Source organism: Paroedura picta, chromosome 4 (genome assembly GCF_049243985.1).
Source record: "Paroedura picta isolate Pp20150507F chromosome 4, Ppicta_v3.0, whole genome shotgun sequence".
In the NCBI taxonomy this organism is placed as follows: domain Eukaryota; kingdom Metazoa; phylum Chordata; class Lepidosauria; order Squamata; family Gekkonidae; genus Paroedura; species Paroedura picta.
This window is the reverse complement of record NC_135372.1, coordinates 134,466,175-134,490,678: the sequence shown is the minus strand read 5'-3', so window position 1 is coordinate 134,490,678 and position 24,504 is coordinate 134,466,175. Positions and strand designations below refer to the sequence as shown.

The 24,504-nt window shown below is 49.7% G+C and overlaps 1 protein-coding gene and 1 long non-coding RNA gene across 5 annotated transcripts in view; one reads left to right on the top strand and one right to left on the bottom strand.

The window, feature by feature from the left end:
• Positions 1-13,679, bottom strand: part of PHACTR3 (phosphatase and actin regulator 3) — a 238,914-nt gene extending 225,235 nt beyond the window's left edge. For all 4 annotated transcript variants that reach the window (XM_077335748.1, XM_077335749.1, XM_077335752.1 and 1 more), the window contains exon 1: positions 13,063-13,679. In XM_077335748.1, the coding sequence (XP_077191863.1) occupies positions 13,063-13,171 (109 nt within the window). In that variant the 5' untranslated portion in view covers positions 13,172-13,679. The remainder of the gene's footprint in view (positions 1-13,062) is intronic.
• A 104-nt stretch (positions 13,680-13,783) lies between these two features.
• On the top strand, positions 13,784-15,675 carry LOC143836890 (uncharacterized). Its single transcript, XR_013230817.1, has 3 exons — positions 13,784-13,837; positions 13,968-14,138; positions 15,604-15,675. It is a non-coding gene; the product is annotated as an uncharacterized LOC143836890 (long non-coding RNA).
• Positions 15,676-24,504: the final 8,829 nt, after the last annotated feature.

Sequence of the window (24,504 nt, the reverse complement as noted above, 5' to 3'; positions counted from 1 at the left end):
AGGTGCAAACTTAAATGGACTCCGGGAATGGTAGAGGACAGGAAGGCCTGGAGGATCATTGTCCATGGGGTTGCGATGGGTCGGACATGACTTCGCACCTAACAACAATTTGCACTCTGCGAAACCCGCCAATTCGGTCCGAAACGACAGAGCGGAAGTGGTACAGAAATAAATGAGGGAGCCCATTAGCTGCTGGAGCGCTAGCGGACTTTCAGAGCGAAAAGGTGGGGAGGGGGTTAAGATGATCTCTGCTGAACTAATTAGTCATGTAAACTGCTTTAGAGCTCCTTGCAGAAAATAAAGAAAACGCTTAACGGACAGGCAGCCAGCTGGATTGTCCGACGCTGGAGGAGGATTAATTGACCGCCTTGACCAGGATCTCACTGCTGCTTTGGGCCCAATTTATAAATAGATTTCTGTGTTTTATACCCAACTGGCGTATGAACTCGGAGTCTTTTGCTCGCCAGTTAGCGTATACATTCCATTCTGAGCACAATCGAAGCCTCGGAGATCTTAATTACCTCCCCACCAAATCTTTCTGACAATGAAGTTCCAGCAGCCAGATTTGAGAACCAAAGCCAGGGGTAGTCAAACTGCAGCCCTCCAGATGTCCATGGACTACAATTCCCATGAGCCCCTGCCAGCATTCGCTGGCAGGGCCTCATGGGAATTGTAGTCCATGGACATCTGGAGGGCTGCAGTTTGACTACCCCTGACCAAAGCTTTCTACAACTCGTCCCTCCAAGAAGAAGAGGTATTTTATGCCTTGAAGGAGTCTCATAGCAACTTAAAATCACCTTCCCTCCCCCTCCCCACAACAGACACCTTGTGAGGTAGCCGGGACCGAGAGAGCTCTAACAGAACTCTGACTGTGCAGCCGAGGCCATTTCTATCTCTGTCACTTTTACACCCCATCGCTCTCCGGGAGTTATGCTGTTGCTGGGGGCTTCTCCTGCGTATCTCATCAAATCTCAGAAGCTTCTGTACTTAATCTATTGGGCTGGTTATCAGTCAGGTTACTCCTTGGGAACGAAATTGCCGCGAGACACCCATTAAGATGTTAAGTGTGCATTTTGACACACATTTGCAGCTGGCTCCTCTGTTTCTTTGTAAAAATCACCCCCTCCTTTCTGCCACTGAATGGGCAGCTTTCTGCAAACAGGCTACCATTCCTGCAAAAGTGTGTGGAACAGATCTTCCTCTTTCTGCCAAAGACAGTTCAGAACCTGCTGTATCACATAGGTTGGCAGTGGAGATCTGCTGTGCAGATTCTAAGGTGGTTTAAAGAAGGGAAGGATTTCTTTTGTATAAAATTCCTAATAGTCCCCCCTCCAAAGCAGCCATTCTCTCCAGGGGAACGGATCGTCGTCATCTGAGGATCAGCAGTAAGGCTGGGGCTCTCCAGGCAACATCTGGAGGTTGGCAATCCCATGTCACATTCTAAGGAAGCTAGGAAATGAAACATGTGGCCAGGCAGGAAGGAAGAGGCTGAGTTCTCGATGGCTGTGACCATTGGGAATATTTAATTGCATTTGGGATGGAAGAATAGAATTAGGGCTCATTTGGTACTTTCTCTGCTTTCAGCCTTGTATGTGAATGGTTGCCATTCCTTGCTCAGGGGAAGGAGGAGGAGGAGAAGGAGAAGGAGTAGAAGGAGAAGAAGGAGAGGTTCTTATATGCTGCTTTTCTCTCCCTGAATCTCCTTCCCTTTCCTCTCCCCACAACAGACACCTTGTGAGGTGGGTGAGGCTGAGAGAGCCCTGATATTCCTGCTCGGTCAGAACAGCTTTATCAGTGCTGTGGCGAGCCCAAGGTCACCTAGCTGGCTGCATGTGGGGGAGCAAGGAATTAAACCCGGCTCGCCAGATTAGAATTCCACACTTCTAACCACGACACCAAGGATTTTTAACTGGGGCTGTAAGCAACACAGTCCTGTTCTGGGTGTGTTTGCTCAGAAGTCACCTGTGTTCAGTGAGGCTTAGAGTTCAGTGTGATGGTTCTCTGTGTGAACAAATGACATTCTTGTTTTAGACTGTTAATGCTCAATTACACTTCTGTGTCACCAGCAAGGTGTTCTTGTCCCTAATCATAGAAGAACGTCTTGGTTTGAAATTAGAGTCATGGTGTCACAGTGGTAGCCTACGCATGGTACATTTGCAACAGTCTTTGGAAAGCGTTGGGATACAAGCCTAAATAATAGTAATAATAATAACAACAACTCTGATCTGATAACCATCTTCAAGTATTTAAAAGGGTGCCATATGGAGGAGGGAGCAGAATTGTTCTCTCTTGCCCCAGAGGGACGGACCAGAATGAATGAGATGAAATTAATTCAAAAGAAATTCCATCTAAACATCCAGAAGAAGTTCCTGACAGTTAGGGCGGTTCCTCAGTGGAACAGGCTTCCTCAGGAGGTGGTGGGTTCTCCATTTTTGGAGATTTTTAAACAGAGGCTGGATAGCCATCTGGTGGAGAGGCTGATTCTGTGAGGGTTCAAGGGGGTGGCAGGTGACAGTGGATGAGCGATTGGGATGTGAGTGTCCTGCATAGTGCAGGGGGTTGGACTAGATGACCCATGAGGTCCCTTCCAACTCTATTATTCTGTGATTCTAACTCCCCGAATATGCAACATCACAAAGACCAAGCAGCCAGACAGCATGATTAAGAGCAGGGGTAGTCAAACTGCGGCCCTCCAGATGTCCATGGACTACAATTCCCAGAAGCCCCTGCCAGCATTCGCTGTCAGGGGCTTCTGGGAATTGTAGTTCATGGACATCTGGAGGGCCACAGTTTGACTACCCCTGATTAAGAGCAATGGCTTCTGCTCTGGAAAGCCGGGTTTGATTCTTCGCTCCACTAAATGCAGCCCGCTGGATCCCCTTGGATCAGGCAATGAGCTGCTCTTGCAGAACAGTTTGTTCAGAGCTCTCTCAGCCCTACGGTGTCTGTTGTGAAGCAAAGGGAGGAGTTGCTTTTGAGACTCCTTTGGTTAGTGAAAAGCAATGTGTAATAGCTAACTCTTCTTCTTTCTCTACTGTGCAGTTCGGGCCCAGGCAACGAAATCGCAAATCCATTAATTGCTTTCGGTTGCTGCTGAGCCTTGAGCACCCGCAGTCATTGTCGCTGGCATCAAAACACAAGGAATTCCACGCCGGTTAGCATCCCAATGAATATCTTGCCAGCATCTTCTAAAGGGTTCCTCATCATAAAGCAGGACCTCAGATGCCTCCAGGCATGAGAAACTTTTGACTCCAGGGCAGGATAAGAGTTTCCAGGGGCTGTCCCGCTCCCCACCCCAAGCCGGCTTTAAATCAAAGCGGCTACTGGAATCTCTTTCATGTGGAAGGATTGACTTGTAGGCCTGTGTGCATCTGGAGTCCAGATGTTGCGTTTTGGACTTGCCCCCATTCAATATGTTTTGGGGATGAGAGCCCCAGACAGAGGGTGTCTGAGCACCATTTGCCACAGATCTATTTTTTCCCACGGCAAGAAATCACCCCAATCGATGGTAACGAGGCTGCTTTGGTTCGTGACATGATGGCTGCCCAAATCGATTGGGGACCTCCGTTGAAATGACCCATTATCAGTGGTTGACTGCACACCTTTCTTATGCCTCAAATACAGTGCTTTCCCATAGCGAGCCAGCTTGGTGTAGTGGTTAGGAGTGGGGACTTCTAATCTGGTGAGCCGGGTTTGATTCCCCACTCCTCCTCCACATGCAGCCAGCTGGGTGACCTTGGGCTCGCCACGGCACTGATAAAGCTGTTCTGACCGAGCAGGAATATCAGGGCTCTCTCAGCCTCAACCACCTCACAGGGTGTCTGTTGTGGGGAGGAAGGGAAGGTGACTGTAAGCCACTTTGAGACTCATGAGGTCTGCCGGGTCACCTTCAACCAGTCACATTTCTCACAGAGCTCTCTCAGCGTCTGCCTTACAGGGCGTCACAGGAAATGGAAGGCGAATGGAAGCTGCTTTAAAACTCCTTCAGGTAGAGAAAAGTGGCATATAAGAACCAACTCTTCTTCTTCAGTAATATCAGGGCTCTCTCAGCCTCACCTCCCTCACAGGGTGTCTGTTGTGGGGAGAGGAAAGGGAAGGCGACTGTAAGACACTTTGAGACTCCTTCAGAAAGAGAAAAGCGGCATATAAGATCCAACTCTTCTTCTTCAGTAATATCAGGGCTCTCTCAGCCTCACCTCCCTCACAGGTTGTCTCTTGTGGGGAGAGGAAAGGGAAGGCGATTGGAAGCTGCTTTAAAACTCCTTCAGGTAGAGAAAAGTGGCATATAAGAACCAACTCTTCTTCTTCAGTAATATCAGGGCTCCCTCAGCCTCACCTCCCTCACAGGGTGTCTGTTGTGGAGAGAGGAAAGGGAAGGCGAATGTCAGCCACTTTGAAACTCCTTCTGGTAGAGAAAAGTGGCATGTAAGAACAAACTCTTCTACTTATTCTAGATCCAACACATCTGTCCAGCTGCTGGTCATTGAAAGAGATGGTTCACATGTGCATCATCCTTTCAATGGATGGTTTGCACGTCTGAGATCCCTCCATAAAGAAGAAGGGATGTTTTTTTATACCCTACTTTTCACTACCCTAAGGAGTCCCAAAGTAGATTACAAAACCTCTCTGACAACAGTATACCCTGTGAGGTAGGTGGGGCTGAGAGAGCTCCAAGAGAAGTGCTCTGCAAGGACAGCCTTAGAAGAACTGTGGGTATCCCAAGGTCACCCAGCTGGCTGCATGTGGAGGGGAGCTGGGAAACAAGCCTGGCTCCCCAGATTAGAATCCCCCACTCTTAACCACTACACTACACTGACTCGCAGTGAAGATGCACTGTTTTCACTGAAGTTTGAACCCAGAGCCACCCTGAGCCTTACTGCTGGGAGTAAGCTTTTGAGTGCATATGTTAAAAACTGGACATGCACCCAAAAGATTATACCCAGAATTAAATTTTGTTTCTCTTAAAGGTGCTGCTGGACTCAGACTATGTTCTACCGCTTCAGACCTACACGGTGGCCCACCTGAACCTGTCATCATTCAAGTCTGGAGGCTAATCATCGGGTACGCAGAGTGTGCCGGTGGCCAAGCTGTAGCTCTCCAGGTGTCCATGGACTACAATTACTATGAGCCCCTGCCAATGGTAATCCATGGACATCTGGGCAGCTACAGTTTGGCTACTCCTGGGTATAGTCTGCACGGGGCTTTCTACCCAGTCTCAGTTTGAATCAATCCCTCCCTTCTACACTGAATTCGATTTCCATATTGATTTTGGGTGCTTTCAATGTTCCTCCTGCAACATGTAGGAGTCTCTTTTGAAAAGCAGGTTGGCATGGTGGCCAGGAGCACTGTCAATCACCTTCAACCAATTCGGTTGTTACCTAGACTCAGTCAATCTGGCCATGCTGGTTGGATTACTGCAACAAACTCTACATGGGGCCACCCTTGAAGACAATCTGGAAACTAAAACTTTTCCAGAATGTAGCAGCCTGCCTACTGTCAAAAATGAGTTCCCCTGGAGAAAATAGCTGCCTTGGAGGGGGGACTCCAGAGCATTATATTTCACTGAGGTCCCTCCCCATCCCAAATCTAGCCCACTCCTGGCTCCACCCCCAAAGTCTCCAGGGATTTCCCAACCCAGAGCTGGCAACCCTAGCTCCCTGCAGCAGGACATGACCTGCAAATAAGTAAGATTTATTATACGGTCCAAGACCATCAGAGATAACATCAGAAGAAGCATAAAATTTTATATGTCAGATAAAAACACATACAAGAATAAAAATCATACAGACTTGCAGATATTCTTGGCTACCTAGGATCTATGCATCTACATTTTAACTATCTTTCTGGTGTTTTATTATCAAACGAACACTTGGAATGTCATCTCTTCGTTCTTGTCATCTTTGTTGTTGTTAGGTGTGAAGTCATGTCTGACCCATCGCAACCCCATGGACAATGATCCTCCAGGCCTTCCTGTCCTCTACCATTCCCCGGAGTCCATTTAAGTTTGCACCTACTGCTTCACTGACTCCATCCAGCCACCTCGTTCTCTGTCGTCCCCTTCTTCTTTTGCCCTCGATCGCTCCCAGCATTAGGCTCTTCTCCAAGGAGTCCTTCCTTCTCATGAGGTGGCCAAAGTATTTGAGTTTCATCTTCAGTATCTTGTCATCTAAAAATCTGCAAAGATCAACATTTCTATCTTTCCTGGGGATTACTGCGCATAAGGGATCTATGAGGGTTTCTCAGATGTGCACTCAAAAACAACATGCTCCGTGGGCACAAACTTCTCGTCTGTGCATGCAAATTTTCATTCTATTTCTGATCCACCTCTCTCCCATAGGTAAGAGCTGCTCTTCGATCAAACTAGCAACAGGAATATTCCAACATCTACCGGTTCATCTATTCTGACATCTACTGACTCATCCAGTACAGACGAACTGGTAGATGCTGGAATTTTCCTGTTGCTGGTTTGATCGCAGAACCATTCTTACCTTTTCAAGCCCTAATAGTTCAGAACCAGGGCACTTGGAGAATCACCTGCTCCCCTCTGAATCCACCTGTTAAAAGGTTCTGTGCATGTCCTGGCCTGTGGGTGCAAGACCCGAAGAAAGGAGTGATGGGACGTTAGGGATGTCATGCATTCTGAGAGTTGTCCTAAGGCATCACTTCCGAACAGGACGGAGCCAATTTCCAACAGAATAACAAACAGGTCCCGGTGAATTACCCTTGTTTCGTAAACTTCATCAGTGTATAATGTCACAATCTGCATCAAAACAAATCAAGATGATGAATATGACATCACTTAGAAGAGGTCTATCAGGGGTAGTCAACTTGTGGTCCTCCAGATGTCCATGGACTACAATTCCCATGAGCCCCTGCCCGCAAAAGCCAGCAGGGGCTCATGGGAATTGTATTCCATGGACATCTGGAGGGCCACAGGTTGACTACCCCTGGTCTATAGTAATGATAGAAATGCAGCTGTCCCTGAGGACACTAAATACCTTCCCACCAATGGAAGAAATGAGATACAATGGCAAACACTCTTCTGTGTTCTCTCCACCCCTAGGAATACACAGTAGCAATGGCTCATGCCGTTCAAACTACAATCACTATTTAATATTTAAATACAACGCAAACAGGCAGTCATGTGCATACAGGGCAGGAAGATTTCGGTTTCTTAAAGCAAAGCACTTATATAGAATGTTTAAAGGGACCGTCCATTACGTACTGTGTAGAACATTCACAATTACTGAAAGAAAATACTAGCAAAGAAGGTTTATGAAGAGATAAATGAGTCAATACAGGATAATGATTAATAGGAAACATCTAAGTTCCCAGGCTGAATTTTAGCCAGAAGGTAATAATGTCATAGAATCATAGAGTTGGAAGGGACCTCCAGGGTCATCTAGAATGCAGGAAATTTACAACTACCTGTCCACCACAGTGACCCCAATTCCATGTCCAGATGATGCCCCTCCTCCCCCACAACCATAAACCCTGGCCAGTCAGGGCTGAAAAACATTCACCTATCAGCACATTCACCTATCGGCATAGCCCCAAAGTAGACTGTATTGCACCCAGGATAGTGAAAAAATTGTGCATTTTCATGGTGCAGAATCCTACTTGCAGATGTCCATAAAGTCTTCAACTGAGAGTTGTGTTTTTAAATTAAAATTACAGCAATGTGCATGAATTTTGGATTTGAATTATTTATAAATCAGTGCCTGGCTCTCATGCCAGCACATGTGATAATAACAACCCACAAACTCATTATGGTCTACCAGAAGATCCTCCATTACAACCTAAATGCTAAAGTGTAGGGTACTTCTCAGGGAGGGGGGGGCAGGTAATGCATCATGTTCCCATCTTATCTGGGAGTCTCCCAGTGAATGGACTGGAACTAGGAAGCCCTTTCCCTGTGCCTCAGTGGAGTTCATTAGCAATCCCTTTTGCCTGCGTCTAGGTGGTTCATTAGAAAGTCTATTAGTCTTGTGGAGACATTGCCCCCTTGCCGTGTCCTACCTCTGCAAGTGCCAGCCACAGTTACTAGCAAAATGTCAGGGACTAAAACTACCAGACCGCACAACTCGGAAAACCATGACAACCAATTCCATCCTTTTTTTTTTTTAGCAAACAAACCTTTTGATCATTTGAGTTTCTGTTTTCTGTATTTTTGTTCCAGCTCCGTACTGTTCTCTTTCAGCCACTCTGGTACTTACAAGCACACATTGCTAGTTAAGATCGCATATTTGCAAAGGAGAGGCTGATGCACGGGAAGGGCCAAAACAAAACAAACAGTGCTAATGTTGTACACACAAGAGAATCCCGCATACAATGTGTACATGGTACGGACAATCTGTAAAGGGCTGCCTTCCCACAGTCACTGCTGAAATGAATGCGGCCCTTGCAGTGCCAGGGCTCGGCTGGTGGCATTCATTCGCTTGGGAAGGATTGGACTGCTTTTAGTTAGAGCAGGCTTTTCTCAGCCGGAATTTAATGAAACCCTGGGTTTTCTTGATAGCCCTGGAAAGGTTCCGCAGAAGGGTAGGAGTTAATTAATTGTTAATATATTTTTAAATTTGTTAAACATTTGTCGGGTGATCTGACCATCTAAGGTCATGTTGACCCGCCCACCACCTCCCAAAACAGCCAATGATGGGCCGGGAGGGGGTGGGAAGGGGAGGGGCTCCAGGTGAAGTTGTACACAGCTCTGCTTCCCACCCGTATTCTGCCCGATCGCGCCACTTCTGGGGTTTCTCGAAGGCTGAAGAAAGTTTCAGGGGTCTCTCAAAGGTTAGAAAACAGCAGCTCTTGCAGTGTAGGGCAGCCCAAGCAGAGAGGGGGCAGGCACACATTCCCCATGAGCGCCAATGGTGTCTGGAGCTGGTAGGAGTTTAAAGGATTAGGCAAGGCCGCCTGCATTTCGGCAACTGGTAGGAAATGCCTCTTCTCATATTTCAACCATGCTGTGAGGGGTGTCCAAAGAAGCAGATACCTGGACTTCACCCACACCGCTTCCTTAACATTTCTGTCCAAAACAGGCCTTCCTTTCAGGAAAATTTCATAGAATCATAGAGTTGGAAGGGGCCATACAGGCCATCTAGTCCAACCCCCTGCTCAACGCAGGATCAGCCCAAAGCATCCTAAAGCATCCAAGAAAAGTGTGTATCCAGCCTTTGCTTGAAGACTGCCAGTGAGGGGGAGCTCACCACCTCCTTAGGCAGCCTATTCCACTGCTGAACTGCTCTGACTGTGAATTTTTTTTTCCTGATATCTAGCCTATATTGTTGTAGTTTAAACCCATTACTGTGCTTCCTCTCCTCTGCAGCCAACAGAAACAGCATCCTGCCCTCTTCCAAGTGACCTTTCAAATACTTAAAGAGGGCTATCATGTCCCCTCTCAACCTCCTTTTCTCCAGGCTGAACATTCCCAAGTCCCTCAACCTATCTTCATAGGGCTTGGTCCCTTTAAATGCATTTCCTCTCCATGAGCAAAGAGATCTACCAGCCATCACTTCTGTCCCTAGCCAACTTACTGTCTGCCTGCAATGGTGTTTTTCGTGACTTGGAGATATTTATTATATTTATTAAAACATCTGCCTCCTGCTTCCCTCACTCCAAAGGAGAAGGAACCCTCGGAAATGAGCAAGGGCTGCTTTCTGAAAGGCAAGGGTGAGAAGGAACAAACCTCTCCTTCCGTCGCTATTGTCTCTCAGGGTGAAAGTCTGACAGTTCACGCTTGCAGCAGCATTAGTTCCCGTAACTTTGGAGGCCAGCGTGGATCTGGCAGAGCTGATGCATCAGCTGGTTTCATTGTTCCCATTTTTTTAAAGTAAATAAAAATCTGTTTCCTGAGCAACAAAGGTTCTGAGCACCATTAGATGATGGACCTTAAAAGCTTACTAATAGTTACTAACATATTTGCATATCCACTAATTCCTGCAAGCCACGCTGATAAGGAACTGAGCGCAACAAAATCAGAGTCCAGGCGCATCTTTAAGACCAACAAAGATTTATTCAAGCACTCGAAAGCTCACGCCTTGAATAAATCTTTGTTGGTCTTAAAGGTGCTCCTGGGCCTAGTCTGCACACAAGTGATAATGCACTTTCAATGCACTTTAGAAGTAGATTTTCCTGTTCCGCACAGGAAAATCCAGCCGCGAAAGCACATTGAAAGTGTATTATCTATTGTATGCAGACTAGGCCCTGGACTCTGATTTTGTCGCACTACTTCAGACCAACACGGCTACCCACTTGAATGTATCCTTAAGGAACAGAGCGGTGGTTGATGATGGGCAGAAGGGAAGGCTGAGGCCTTGGGACCCACTGGGATCAGACTGGTTGAGATTCCTCTAGGAACGGGACTGGGGCTCACGATTGAGTCCAGCAGGATTCTGCCAATAGAACTCAACCACAGGAGGAAAGAGACAAGGCGGCACATGCAGAGAGAGAAGAGGGTTCCAATTCCTGTGCCTTCCTAAATTTATGTACTGGATTGTCTCCGTTACCTGGGGGTAATCAAGAAGATTAACTGTCTTACGATTTTATCTGGTTGTTACATAACCACGTTGTTACCCGCCCCAAGCTACACAGAAAGGGTGGGTTATAAACAATATTTTATTTTTATTTTTTGGGGGGGCACAGAGACTCAAAGCTCTGTTGCTGAATTCTCCCCCCTGAAATGCTTGCTCAAAAGGAAGAAAAGGAAACCTGTGGGTAAATCAAATGATTCGGAGATGTAAAGTTCCCAAGAACTAATCAAAATGTTGACCTGGCAACGGCTGGACAGATCCTAAACTTGGATGCTTAGGGCTGATCCTGCGTTGAGCAGGGGGTTGGACTAGATGGCCTGGATGGCCCCGCCCAACTCTAGGATTCCATGATTCTGGAACTGTATAAGCTGAGCAGCTGTGGGGGGGCCAAGAAGAAGCCGAGAAACGAAGCCGAGAATCTATTCTGTTTCTGTAGCCGATGGGGAAAGGACAGCAAGAAACCTGCTTAGGGGTCAGCGGGCCATTCCGTTCCCCTTAGTGACAGACTTGCCCAGCGAGTCTTGAAACCTTGAGTCTCAGAGCGCACGGTTGCCGCCTCGGCTGTGTTTAACCAAGACTTGTGTCAACAGCTCGGCCACAAAGGCTGCTTGTGATTCTTCTGCGGCCTATACAAAAGCCTACACACTACGGGATCGGGGAGGGGCGGGCAGGAGTCTCTGCTGCCCACCATTCGGTGACATCTCCCTCCACACAGCCTGACAGGCTGACCCCAGCATTTCTTGATTCCATGCACAACCAACGCCAACGGTTCCTGCGCTTGTACACAGAGACACTTCCGCACACGGACACACACGGCCGGCAAGGTAGCCTTGCCTCACAGCGGCTAGAGATTTTAGGCCTGGGGAAAGGGTAGCCCAACGGGGAAAGGGAGTCACGGGTGGGCGGCCTAATCGTTCTCTCCCCCGTTATTAATAGCCAACGGCCGAGCCCAACCCAAACCCACGCAAGGCCGTGTCCTCCCCGCCCACTCGGTAACGCTTGCCATGCTTCCGGCAAGGAGATTACATTTCCCGAGATGAAAGGGGAATTGCCTGCTTTGTCAGGGTGGGAGCAGCAGAGGCCTTAATGATGACTCTGCTTCCTCCGTCGCCATGGCGACCTCGTGCCGACATCCCCCCCCCCTCCATCCCCTTTTGGCTGTATTAGAGCCCTTTCTTCCCGCTCAGCAGGCAAGAGGAGAATCAGGCAGGTATTGGCTGCAAGGGTGGGTATTCGGCGATCGCCCAGGTGAGCGACGGGATATGGGACCTGACCCCCAAGGGTGCCAAATCAGGGGTGAGGGATGCCTGGAGATTTGGTGCTGGGTAGGGTACAATGCCACCCAATCTGCCCTCTAGAGCAGGGGCGGCCAAAGGGTGGCTCTCCCGATGTCCATGGACTACAATTACTCATGGTAACTGTAGTCCATGGACATCGGAAGAGCCACCCTTTGGCCGCCCGTGCTCCAAAGCGACCACTTCTTCCAGGGATCCCGATCTCTGGAAACCAGTTGTCATTCCAGGAGACCTCCAGGGCCCATCTGGAGTCTGGCAACCCCAAGCTTTAAGCCACCTGTCCCCATTCTGATTGCCTGCCCGGTCAGCTTAAATTTCTTTTTCTGGTACCCAAGAGCATCTGTTTATTCTCCAACGTCTTCAAAAGTCCCCATCTTGGAGCAGATGGAGAGGAGGCCTGGGGGGATGCCAGAGGTCCCAGGAGAGTCCAGACCAGGGGTAGTCAAACTGCGAACACTGGCAGGGGCTCATGGGAATTGTAGTCCAAGGACACCTGGAGGGCCGCAGTTTGACTACCCCTACCCTAGAATCAGGCCAGTCATCCCCCCACCCACAACCCCGGCCGGAACCAGCGGCTTTGGGGCGGGATGGCTCGTCCCAAGGCCCCGCAGACCAGAGCATCTCTCATTGGACTCAGGCAGGTGAGCAAGTGGACAAACCGGACCGCAGGACCGCCCGCCCGCAGGCGCAGCGCAGAGATATGCGAGGCATCGCGGCCCTCCTTGGAACCGGGACTCTGCCACCTCCTGCCGCCAGCAGCCTTGGCCGGGTCCCTTTCCCTCGCTCAGACGGGAGCCGATCGCCGCTTGCCCGCAGGGTCCGGCCGAGGACAAAGGAGGCAGGCCGTGTCCCCCCGGCAAGAGCCCCCAAGCACCGCGGCACCCCAACTCTCCGCGCCGGCTTGACCCCCCCCTCTCCCTCCCTCCCTCCCCCCCCCCGCCCCCTGCGGTCTTCGCGAGGATTCCTTCGGCGATCCCCAGCCCGGGCCCGGAAGGCTCCGGGGTCATCCCCTCGACGGCTAAGCCGCCGCATCACGCCGGGACTGACTGCGGAGAAAAGCGGCTGCGGGCGTCCTGCTGGACGGACAGAGGCCGGCCACCCAAATACCCACCCAGCCCAGCCCACCCCCGCGCACGCCCCTTCCCCAGCCTCTCCCCGGCCCTTCGCCGCCCCCTCCCTGCAAAGGACCGGGAAAGCGGGGATTGGGTGGGGGGTGGGGGTGGGGGGGTGTCCCTTACCTGGGCGCTCTCCGGCGGCGGGGCCGGCGCCGTCGCTGAGGATGTTGGGGTCACTCTGCGACCTGCCTCGGGGGAGAAGACAGCCGGAGCCTCCTTCGGCTGCAGCCATGAGCCGGGGGGGCGGGGAGGGGAGGGGGGCGGGCGGGCGAGGCGGGTCTCAGCGGCCCGGGCGGGGCGAGGGGCTCATGGGCTGCGCGGCGCTCCAAGGTCACCAGCGCGGGGCGGGCGAGGGGGGGGCGGCGGGCGGCGGGGAGCGCTTCAGCCCGGCCGCGCCAGCCGCGGGAGCATCGTGCCCGCCGTCCTGCCGCAACGCCCAGCGCGCCGCTTGCACCATCCAGCGCAGGAGAGGGGGCATCCGCCTGCCGCCTGCCGCCTGCCGCCTACTGCCCGGCCGGGAGGAGAAGGGGCGTCCCGGGGCGCCTCGCCATCAGGGCTGCGGAGGAGGAGGAGGAGGAGGAGGAAGGAGGGGGGGAGCCCGGGGGCAGCGGGGGGCTCTCCGTCCCTTGGCCCTCCCCCCCCCAAAACGAGAGGGGGGGAATACACGGCAAGGGGGGGGAGAAAGGGGGAGGGAATCGACCCTCTCCTGGAATGGCTTTAGTCGGCTGCTCTGCTCAGAGCATCTGTTGGGAAACAGTGGGATTCTCCCATCATGCCCTGCGAGAGGGAGTGTGACATCACCACGGGAGGGGTGGGGGAGAAGGGAGGGGGAGCGGAGGGGAGCGGAGGGGGCAGAGAGCTCACCTGCCCTGCACAAAGACCCGGGGGAGAGCATCAGGTAGGGGGGTGGGGGGGAGAGGGGTCCTTCTCTCTGCCAGGGGTTCCTCCCAGGCGGGGCAGAGTGATGGCTGGTCCTCTGTGACAGGAGGCGAGCGCTGCTTGGTCCTCAGACTCCCCTCTCCACATAGGCACACAGGCTCCTCAAGCTGGCAATCCCCTTCCCCACCAGCTAGGAGGAAGAAGGAGTTGCGAGATTGGGGTTGCAAGAAGGGGAACACATAGAAGAGCTGCCTGAAGGAGTCCCAAAGCAGCTTATGAAGCCCTTTCCCTTCCTCTCCCAACAACAGGCACCCTGTGAGGTAGGTGGGTCTGAGAGAGCTCTACAAGAACTGTGCTGCAATAACAGCTCTGAGGGAACTGTGACTGACCCATGGTCACTCGGTTGGCTGCATGTGGAGGAGCGGGGAATCAAATCTGGCTCTCCAAGTCTAGGATACACTGCACTTTAAACGCTGCACCACATTAGCTCTCAAGAACAGAAGAGTTGGTTTTTTATACCCCACTTTTCACTGTCCAAAATGTCTCCAGGTGGCTTATAATCGCCTTCCCTTCCCTCTCTCCACAACAGACATCCTGTGAGGTAGATGGGGGCTGAGAGAGCTCTAAGAGAACTGCTCTGCAAGAACAGCTCTCAGAGGACTAGCCCACGGTCACTTGGCTGCCTGCCTGTGGGGGAGTAGGGAATCAAACCTGGCTTGCCAGATTAGAAGACTCAGCTCTTAACCACTACACCATGCTGGCAAGACAGACTAAGGAGGAGGGGGGAGAGACAGAGAGAGAGAGAACATGGAGGGGGCGGGAATAATACTAAAAATCTGCCATGAAAGGAAAAGAGGAAGAGCCAACATGAGATGGGCAGGAAAAGAAGAAGGGCCAACCTCAAGGAAGCCTTGGCTCTCCATCTGCAAGACATGAGCAAAGCTCTTAAAGATAGTATTTGACAGCATAAAACAAACAGGCACAAAGCGAGAATGTTGAGGCTGTTAAAGGTGGAGGACTCTCATCTGGAGCATCGGGTTTGATACCCCCCTCCTCCTCCACATGCAGCCAGCTGGGTGACCTTGGGCCAGTCACAGTTCTCTCAGAGCTGTTCTTGCAGAACAGTTCTCATAGGGCTCTCCCAGCCCCACCTACCCCACAGGGAGTCTGTTGTGGGGAGGAGAAGGGAAGGCAATTGTAAGCCGCTTTGAGACTCCATCAGGCAGTGAAAAGTGAGGGACAAAAAGCCAGCTGTTTCCCCAACATGAAGCTGCAACTCATGTCTCTCAGACTGACTATCTCCTTTCCCTTCCTCTTGTGAGGCAGGTGGGGCTGAGAGAATCCTGAGGGAACCATGAGTGCCCCAAGGTCACCCAGCAAGCAATTGTTAAAGGGACAGTCCATTCCATGGCCATTCACAGTTCCTGAAAGGGATTACGTACTGACATCAAATTCACTGTAGTTTGGGTTCACAAAATGTACCCCTTTAACCAACTGGACGTCAAGGCTCAACTCTTGCAAAAAGAAGCATTTTTCATGCACAGACTGAAGACATTCTGTGAACTTAGGCAGATTGTGTATGAGTGGGTGGGCAGAAGGGGCTGTAACCATACTTGGCTCTGGTGGCTCTTCCTTGCATGCTCAGGGAAATGTTGATCACGCCTTTGGGGTCAGAAGGCAAATGTCTTCAGTAGTAAAAGACGGAGTATGAAAACCAACTCTTCTCCTCTTCCAAGTGACATGTTCTGGATACTCTAAAATGCTGCTTCTTTTTCTCCCTCCCAGGGTCCTCTTCATCTACGACTGCAGCTTCTCTTGCTTCCCCCTCCTCTCATTTTGGAAAGGAATAAATTACCAGGTCATACCCACCATGTTCTCTCTCCCTCCTCGCTCTCAGTTTACACTGAGCCAACCCATCAACAATACTCTAAAACAGGGGTAGTCAAACTGCGGCCCTCCAGATGTCCATGGACTACAATTCCCAGGAGCCCCCTGCCAGCGTTCGCTGGCAGGGGGCTCCTGGGAATTGTAGTCCATGGACATCTGGAGGGCCGCAGTTTGACTACCCCTGCTCTAAAATGTTAGAGTGGACATACCCAGAACGCCTACGAAGCTTTCAACTATAAGCTTTAGTGTAGTGGTTGAGAGCAGTGGGGATCCCCTGGAATTATAGCTCATCTATTCCAAGGGGCAAGGAAGACTCCCCAGAGCAGATTAATTGATTAATCTAGTGGTATAAATTAATCTCACATTCATTCATTCATTTGATTAATCTAGTAGTATAAACTAATCCTTGTATCCATCCCTCCATCCATCCATTGGCCTCTGGGGATTCAGGGTGGCTCACAACAGTCAAAATTGCATCAGTAAATAAAATATAAATTTAGGAATGTAAAAATAACATACTAGAAATGGACTCCAGGGAATGGTAGAGGACAGGAAGGCCTGGAGGATCATTGTCCATGGGGTCGCGATGGGTTGGACACGACTTTGCACCTGACAACAACAGAAACCAGAAATGAAGCACTAAATTGCCTGATTCTCTCTATCCTGTGGGAGAAGGCAAGGGGAGGGTCCCAAGAACTCTACGTGAAGTCGGATTTGGTGGATTTCCAGAAAGGGGGGCAGCAGTTAGAAACAGAGAATCATAGAGTTGGGAGGTCTCTCCAGGGTCATCTAGTCCAACCCCCTGCAGAATGTTGCGTTGGCCTCAACCATAGGCCTGGCAGAACAGCAGATCCCACAGATCTCCAATCTCATTTGGCAGAGCGTTCCACCAGGCCAAGGCTAGGGCCAAAAAAGCCTTGGCCCTAATTGAGACCAGCTTGATCTCTCTGAGGCTGGGGATCCTGAGCAGATTTTGGTCTCCAGGTCTTAAGGCTCTTGGGAGGGAAGTGCGGGGCAAGGCAGTCCCACAACTATGAAGCTCTCAGACCATTTAGGGCTTTCAAGGTCATCATCAAAACCTTGAATCTGATGACTTGCAGCTGAAAGCCAGTAGATTTTTCTAAAAGCTCGGTACTGGAGTTGACACAGCACCATCCCATCCATGCCTGACTGAAGGTCCGTGACACACATTCACAAGGGCAAAGAAAAATTGATGCTGCGGTGGCCGAAAGGTGGCCGGCCACCTGTGCACGAACCTGAGCAGGAAGCCAATCACAATGCTTGGGTTTAGCCAACTGGGGGGGGGGGTACAGTACAGATGTTTTAGACCCTGATTCAAACTTTCGCCCAGGCACAATTGCACTGGAATCGCAATTAAATTCTGCCCACGTGCCAAAAATTCAGATCTTGGAGGCTTCATCTCGACATATGTGTTCAATTTTCCTTTTCCAAGGCGAGTCTAAGCACCCACATTGCAAAAATATTTCTGAAATCTTGCTGAGAGGAACTGTTAGATGACAACGTTTAAATCAATTTGACACATGCAATAAGTATAAACTAGCGCTATGGTCAATGGGGCAAATCTGCTCAGGGTCCCTGGCCCTAAAGAAGTGAGGCTGGCCTCGACAAGCCTCAACATTTTTAATCCATGATCTGGACGAGGGGGTAGGGGGTCTCCTTATTAAATTTCCAAATGACACCAAGTTGGGAAGAGTAGCAAACACCCCGGAAGATATAGAGTTCAACAAGAACTGAACACGCTGGAAAAGTGGGCAAATGACAACAAGATCCAATTCGATACGGTGAAGTGTAGAGTTCTATATCTGGGTCACAAAAATGAGAATCATGCATACTGGTTGGGGGAATACACATCTGGATAGCAGTGTGTGTGAATGAGATTTTGGGGTACTTGTGAATTGTAAGATAAATATGAGCAGACAGTGTGATGCGGCAGTAAAGATGGCAAATGCCATCCTACGCTGTACCAACAGAGGCATCAGATCAAAATCACAAGACGTGATAGTCCTGCTGTATATCGCATTGGTCAGACCCCACCGGGAGTCCTGTGTGCAGTTATGGGGGCCTCACTTCAAAAAGGACATGGACAAAATTGAGAGGGTTCAGAGCAGAGTGACAAGGATAATCCGGGCCCTGGGGACCATGCCCTGTGAGGAAAGGCTGAGGGAGGCTAGTGTTGGTTAGATCAGGACCCTTGGTCCCTATAATGAGAGAACTTGACCCCAAGTTGGATAGGGGGGTGAGAGATAGAACTCTTTTATCACCATCTTTAATGTATTAAAGGGTTTAAAAGGGGTTTTTAGGGGTCTTACTGGTTTTTACTGTTTTATTGTGAACCGCCACAAATCAATTTGAGAGTGGTGGTATACAAACTTAAGAATGAATGAATGAATGAATGAATGAATGAATGAATGAATGAATGAATGAATGAATGAATGAATGAATGAATGTTCAGCCTGGAGAAAAGGAGGTTGAGAGGGAACAAAGTTGCTGTCTTTAAGTATTTGAAAGGTTGTCACTTAGAGAAGGGCACAGAGTGGTTCCTGTTGGCAGCAGAGGAGAGGACCCACAGTAATAGGTTGGAACTACCTGTAGAATGATATCAGCTAGATCAGGGGTAGTCAACCTGTGGTCCTCCAGATGTTCATGGACTACAATTCCCATGAGCCCCTGCTGGCAGGGGCTCATGGGAATTGTAGTCCATGAACATCTGGAGGACCACAGGTTGACTACCCCTGAGCTAGATGTGGGGGGGGGGGGGGAATCACAGTCAGAATAGTTCAGCCATGGAATCAGCTGGCTAAGGAGGTGGTGAGCTCCCCCTCACTGGCAGTCTTCAAGCAGCAGCTGGACAGATCCTTCTCCTGGATGCTTCAGGCTGATCCTGCATTGAGCAGGGGGTTGGACTAGATGGCCTGGATGGCCCCTTCCCACTCTAGGATCCTATAATCAGAGCCAGGGCTTTTTCAGCCCTGGCCCCAGCCTGATCGATTGCTCTGCCAACTGAGATCAGAGGCATGTGGCTTCTTAAATAATTCCACAGGGCCTGCGAAACACAGCTATTCCACCAGGCCTGTGGTTGAGGCCAGAAATATAACATCCACAACATCTAACTGGCTGGCCTCCCCTGAGGAAATATCCCCCGGGACACCAAGAGTAATTACTCCTGCCCCAAAAGCCTACCCTGCTCCATATTTAATTAGTCGGCGGATGGGTTGGGATGCTGAAATGTTTTTAATGCAAAAATATGATTTTAAAGTTTAACGTAGTTGTTGATTGATGAGCCTGAGCTTCAAGGGAAGTGTGGGAATTAGAAAAAATAAAGATTTACTTATTTATTGTATAGTATTTCCCCCACCCAAAAAAAGAAAAATCCCCTAACCTAAAAAGCATGTCCAGAAGAATGCTAGAAATCATTGCCCTGATTCACTAGTTTTCTACAGTAGAAAAGAGCCAGAGTTCAGGAGCACCTTAAAGACTAACAAAATTTGTGGGAGGGAAGGAGCCTTTGTGAGACAGTTCGCACTTCTTCCGAAAATCCACCCTCCAAGATATAAAGAGAGGTGGATTCCCATTCTAGCTCTATCTGAAGTCAGCCGTGACTCATGAAAGCTCCGCCCCTGCCACAAATTTTGTAAGTCTAAGGTGCTACCAAGCCCTTGTTCTTTTCTATTGTTACAGACTACCCATCTTGATCTAGCTTTCTACATGCAGGGTTTGCAGGTCCAACAGCTTTCAAAATCAATATTTCCAAAATATTTTTACTGTGATTCTGCTGATAATATAATAAGCAGGAGAGAAGCGTGGTTGTGATTATTGGGGGGGGGGGTGTTCAGATTCGACACACGGGGATAAAGCATCAATTTCTCGACAAGGGAGGCAGTGGGATTGTGTGTGTGTGTGTGTGTGTGTGTGTGTATTTATTTATTTATTTATTTATTTGCAGATATTTAGACCACCATCCCCGGAAACACCAACTCGGGGCAATTTGTGTAAATCAAAAACTCATAAAACAATAAGAACCCAATAAAAACACAAGATAGCGGTAAAAACACACCAGGATGAGACCACTAGACTATCCCCATCCCCGGCCCCCACGTCTAACAGTTGCAAATCACCCAGGGCGCAGCTAAAGATATGTCCCTGTGGTTTTACAGGCCCAGACAGGGAAGGAGAATTCTTCCTAGCCTGGCCTCAACCAAACGCCTGGCAGAAGAGCTGCATCTTACAGGCCCTGTGGAACACTGAAAGCTGTGACAGGGCCTTTAGCTCTTCTGGGAGTTCATTCGGCCAGGTTGGGGCCAGGACCTAAAAGGCCCTGGCTCTGGTCAAGGCCAGGCACACCTTACAGGGACAACCAGCAAATTCCTACCTGCAGAGATTGGGAAATACCTGATGGCTTTGGGGGCAGAGCCAGGAGTGGGCGGGATTTGGAGCAGGGAGGGAACGTAGGCCTAGTCTGCACACAATAGATAATGTACTTTCAATGCACTTTAGAAATAGATTTTCCTGTTCTGCACAGGAAAATCCAGCTGCCAAAGCACATTGAAAGTGCATTATCCTATGTGTGCAGACTAGGCCTTAGTGGAGTATAATGCTATGGAGTCCACCCTCCAAAGCAGCCATCTTCTCCAGGGGAACTGATCTCTGTCCCCTGGAGATGAGCTATAATGCTATGGAGTCCCCCCTCCAAAGCAGCCGTCTTCTCCAGGGGAACTGATCTCTGTCACCTGGCAATGAGCTGTAATTCCAGGGGATTCCCAGATCCCACCCCTGGGGGCTCCCACCGTAGCACAGTGTTATTTCCTTAAAATACAGTGGGTGAGGGGAAACAGGTATTCCCACTTTCCATTTAAAGAGCAAATATGTTTAGAGTTGGGAGACTTTCCCCTTAAAACAAAAGGAAGTGTCATGCCAGATCTGCTAACATCTGAGTTAGCAGATATGCTGTTTTCTGTGAGTCAGCAGAATTTTAAGCAGACCCATTTGTATTACTCAGCAAGCCATGGGTGACCTCTGACCAGTGCTCAAAATCTCTGGGCTATTTTCCTTCGCAAAGAGAAAAATGACTGCAGGGCAAGAGACGCTAACAACCATTTTGTTTTGATGACGATGGGGACATTTCTCACTGAAGAATATTTTTAGGTATGCCGAAAAACTGATGAGTTTGCCAGCAATTCAGTGATACTCTGCATGGCTTGAGCAGGCCTTCTCAACCAGGGTTTCGTGAAGGCAGAGGCAGGCAATGGAAAGCTACCTCTGAACATCTCTTGCTTTGGAAATCCTATAGGGCCACCGTATTCAGCCGTGACTTCTTGGCACTTCCCATCCCCGGCCCTTGCTCTTTCATGCCAACCAGCAAGCTAAAATTCAGGCTTATCTTACAGAACTGAAAAGACACTCAGCCCATCTGCCACATCGACCTCACTGCACATGGTGTAAGTTCAAGATTCAAAATTCATTGGCTGCCGCTCTTTGTATCTAACTTGTATCTAAGAGCCAGCTTGGTGTAGTGGTTAGGAGTGCGGACTTCTAATCTGGCATGCCGGGTTCGATTCTGCACTCCCCCACATGCAAGCAGCTGGGTGACCTTGGGCTAGTCACAGCACTGATAAAACTGTTCTGACTGAGCAGTGATATCAGGGCTCTCTCAGCCTCCCCTCCCTCACAGAGTGTATGTTGTGGAGAGAGGAAAGGGAAGGAGATTGTAAGCCACTTTGAGATTCCTTTGGGTAGAGAACAGCGGCATATAAGAACCAACTCTTCTTCTTCTTCTTCTTCTCCACCTTCTCCTTCTCCTCCTTCTGCTTACAATTGGTTTCTCTTTCCTCTCCCCACAACAGACACCCTGTGAGGTGGGTGAGGCTGAGAGAGCCCTGATTTTACTGAAGGAGGGGGAGAGTTGTTTTTTATATGCCGCTTTTCTCTACCCAAAGATGTCTCAAAACAGCTTCCAATCACCTTCCCTTTCCTCTCCCCACAACAGACACCCTGCGAGGGAGGTGAGGCTGAGAGAGCCCTGATATTCCTGCTCGGTCAGAACAGTTTTATCAGGGCTGTGGCAAGCCCAAGGTCACCCAGCTGGCTGCATGTGGGGGAGTGCAGAATCGAACCTGGCTCACCAGATTAGAAGTCCGCACAACTAACCACTACACCAAACTGGGGAAGCTGTTTTCCCGTTGGCACCTGCAGTGACTTAGTGCAGAAGCTACATTCACTGTGGGCAGATTGAGGTGGGCAGCCATATTGGAGTGGGGTTGATGACCAATGCAAGGCCATTGCCCGATAACTGACTTGTACACCGAACCATTAGGGACAGCCCACAAAATGTGGCGGATTTTACGTTCAAGCGAGAAAAAATCTGTTTAGGGTCCCCAGCTCTAAGGGAATCAAGCTGGCCTCAACCAGAGCTTTTTCCACCCTGGCTCCGACCTGGTGGAGCACTCAGCCTGAGGAGATCAGAGCCATGCAGACTGGGACCAGCATAGCTCTTCATCAGGTGGAAAGAGCACGACTGAAACCAGCGTGGTGGAGTGGTTAAGAGTGGGGGCTTCTAATCTGGCAAGCTGGGTTGGATTCCCTGCTCCTCCACATGCAGCCACCTGGGTGACCTTGGACTAGCTGCAGTCCTGATAGTGCTGTCCTGACTGAGCATTCCTGTCAGAGCTCTGTCAGCCTCGCCTACCTTATGGGGTGTCTGTTGTGAGGAGAGGAAGAGGGAAGCCGATTGTCAGCTGATTTGAGATTCCTTCAGGCAGTGAAAAGTGGGCTCTTCTTCTTCTTCTTCCTGCTTCCTGCCTTCACAAGGAGAGAAGACTGTGCACATTCCCTCAAATATACTCTTGGTGGTTTACAGAAGCAGGGCATTTCTCATGGGATAGAATCATACACACGGACTGGAATATTTGAAGATTTTCTGCAAGGGAGTTCAAGATCTAGCTAGTGTAAATTATAATACTTGGCATTTACGTAGCACATCACGTAAAATGTCTCATTAAGCCTCACAAGAAACATGTACCACTCCACAGTGAGGCATCGTGGCTGGCCTATGACTACATCAGGAGTTCATAGATGGGGTGAGATTTGAACTGCGGACTTCTGAAGGCCAGGTTCGTGCATCAGCCCCTGGTTTGCAATTCAAACAATAATGAAGCAGGCATTAGGGGCCAAGCCCATTGCATTCAAGAATACAATGGGTGCTAGATTGAGGGTGGGGGAGTGGAAGAAGTTTGCGACTAGCCTCCCCCTCTCTCCGGGACCTGTAAAGGCAGCAGAGAGCTGTTAGAGCAGCATGTCCCCGTCTGAGGCCGCAGCTGGATGGCTCGGTCGTCTAGGGGCGAGGTGCCCTCCTGGGGAGCCCCAAGGACCAGGGCCTGGATGCCCCCAGAAAGGGAACTCACTGGCAGGAAGACTTCTCATGTGGCAGGGATCTGTAGCCTCCAGGCCTCGGACGGAAGTGGGAGGCGGAGGAAGTGGTCAGGGTGGGAGATGGAAGGTGATTGGCTGGCCTCTGGACAGATAGGCAAGCCGGTTGGAGGAGGAGGCACTTAGGGGCAGGACAGCAGCCCTGAGTGGGAGGTAATCTCTGAGTGGCACTTAAGCCATGAGACCACACTCCTCCTCCAAACCCGTACCAGAAATATTAAGTGGAACAGATAAGCCATTAATTTCTTCACTGGAATGTGGCCATGTGTTCTACACACCACAAGATGGTCCTCGCAAAAAAAGACAACTTCATACAAGGAACTTGAGCTGTGTTCTTCAGGGGTGGGAAACAAAATGAGAAAGGGGACAAAAGAGAGCTCCATGTATTCCAGAAAGCCCCCCAGGGGTCATCATTTCAGGGCAGGCAGGTTGATGGCATCTCAGATCTATGCATTATCACATGATTAATATAGTGCCTTCTCATATCACAATTTCCCAGTATCTGGAGAGTCATGTGGTTATTCTACACGGGGGATTTTTCCCTGCATATGCGTAATTAGAAACAAGGATTCTGTCATTAATTTTTAAAGTTTGAAGTCTAATATCACTTGGGCATGAAACTGGGGTCACTGTGGGTGGACAGATAGTTGTAAGTTACTGCATAGTGCAGGGGGTTGGACTAGATGACACAGGGTGTCCCTTCCAATTCTATGATTCTATCCTGGCCTGGTCCCACTGGTTTGTGGGACCTGGGATTTTAGCTCATCTCCAGACTACAAAGAAAAGCCCCTGGTTGACCTTGGGCCAGTCACAGTTCCCCCAGAGCTCTCTCAGCCCCACCTACCTCACAGAGTGTTTCTTGTGGGGAGCGGAAGGGAATGGTAAATGGAAGCTGCTCTGGGTCTGCAGGATACAAAAAAAATCACTCTCATCTTGTAAGGAGCATTTTTTTAGTCTGTTGCAGTTCTATTGGAAATTGATTAAGATGATGAATAGCCTTCCCTACAAAGAAAGGTTACGGAGGTTGGGGCTCTGCAGCTTGGAGAAATGATAATTAAGGGGTTGGCATAACAGAGGTTTACAAAATGATGGCATGGGATAGAGAAGACAGAGAAAGAAGGTCTTTCCGCCCCCCCCCCCTTCTCGCAATACAAAGACGTGTGGGCAGTCCATGAAATTAATAAGCACCAGGCCTAGAACAGATGAAAGGAAGTACTTCTTCAGCCCAAGAATAAGGAACACCTGGAATTCACTGTGGCAGAAAACAGTGAAGGCTACAAGTAAAGACAGCTTCAAGAGAGGACTGAACATACATATGGAGCAGAAGTCCATCAGTGGCTAATAGCCACAAGATAT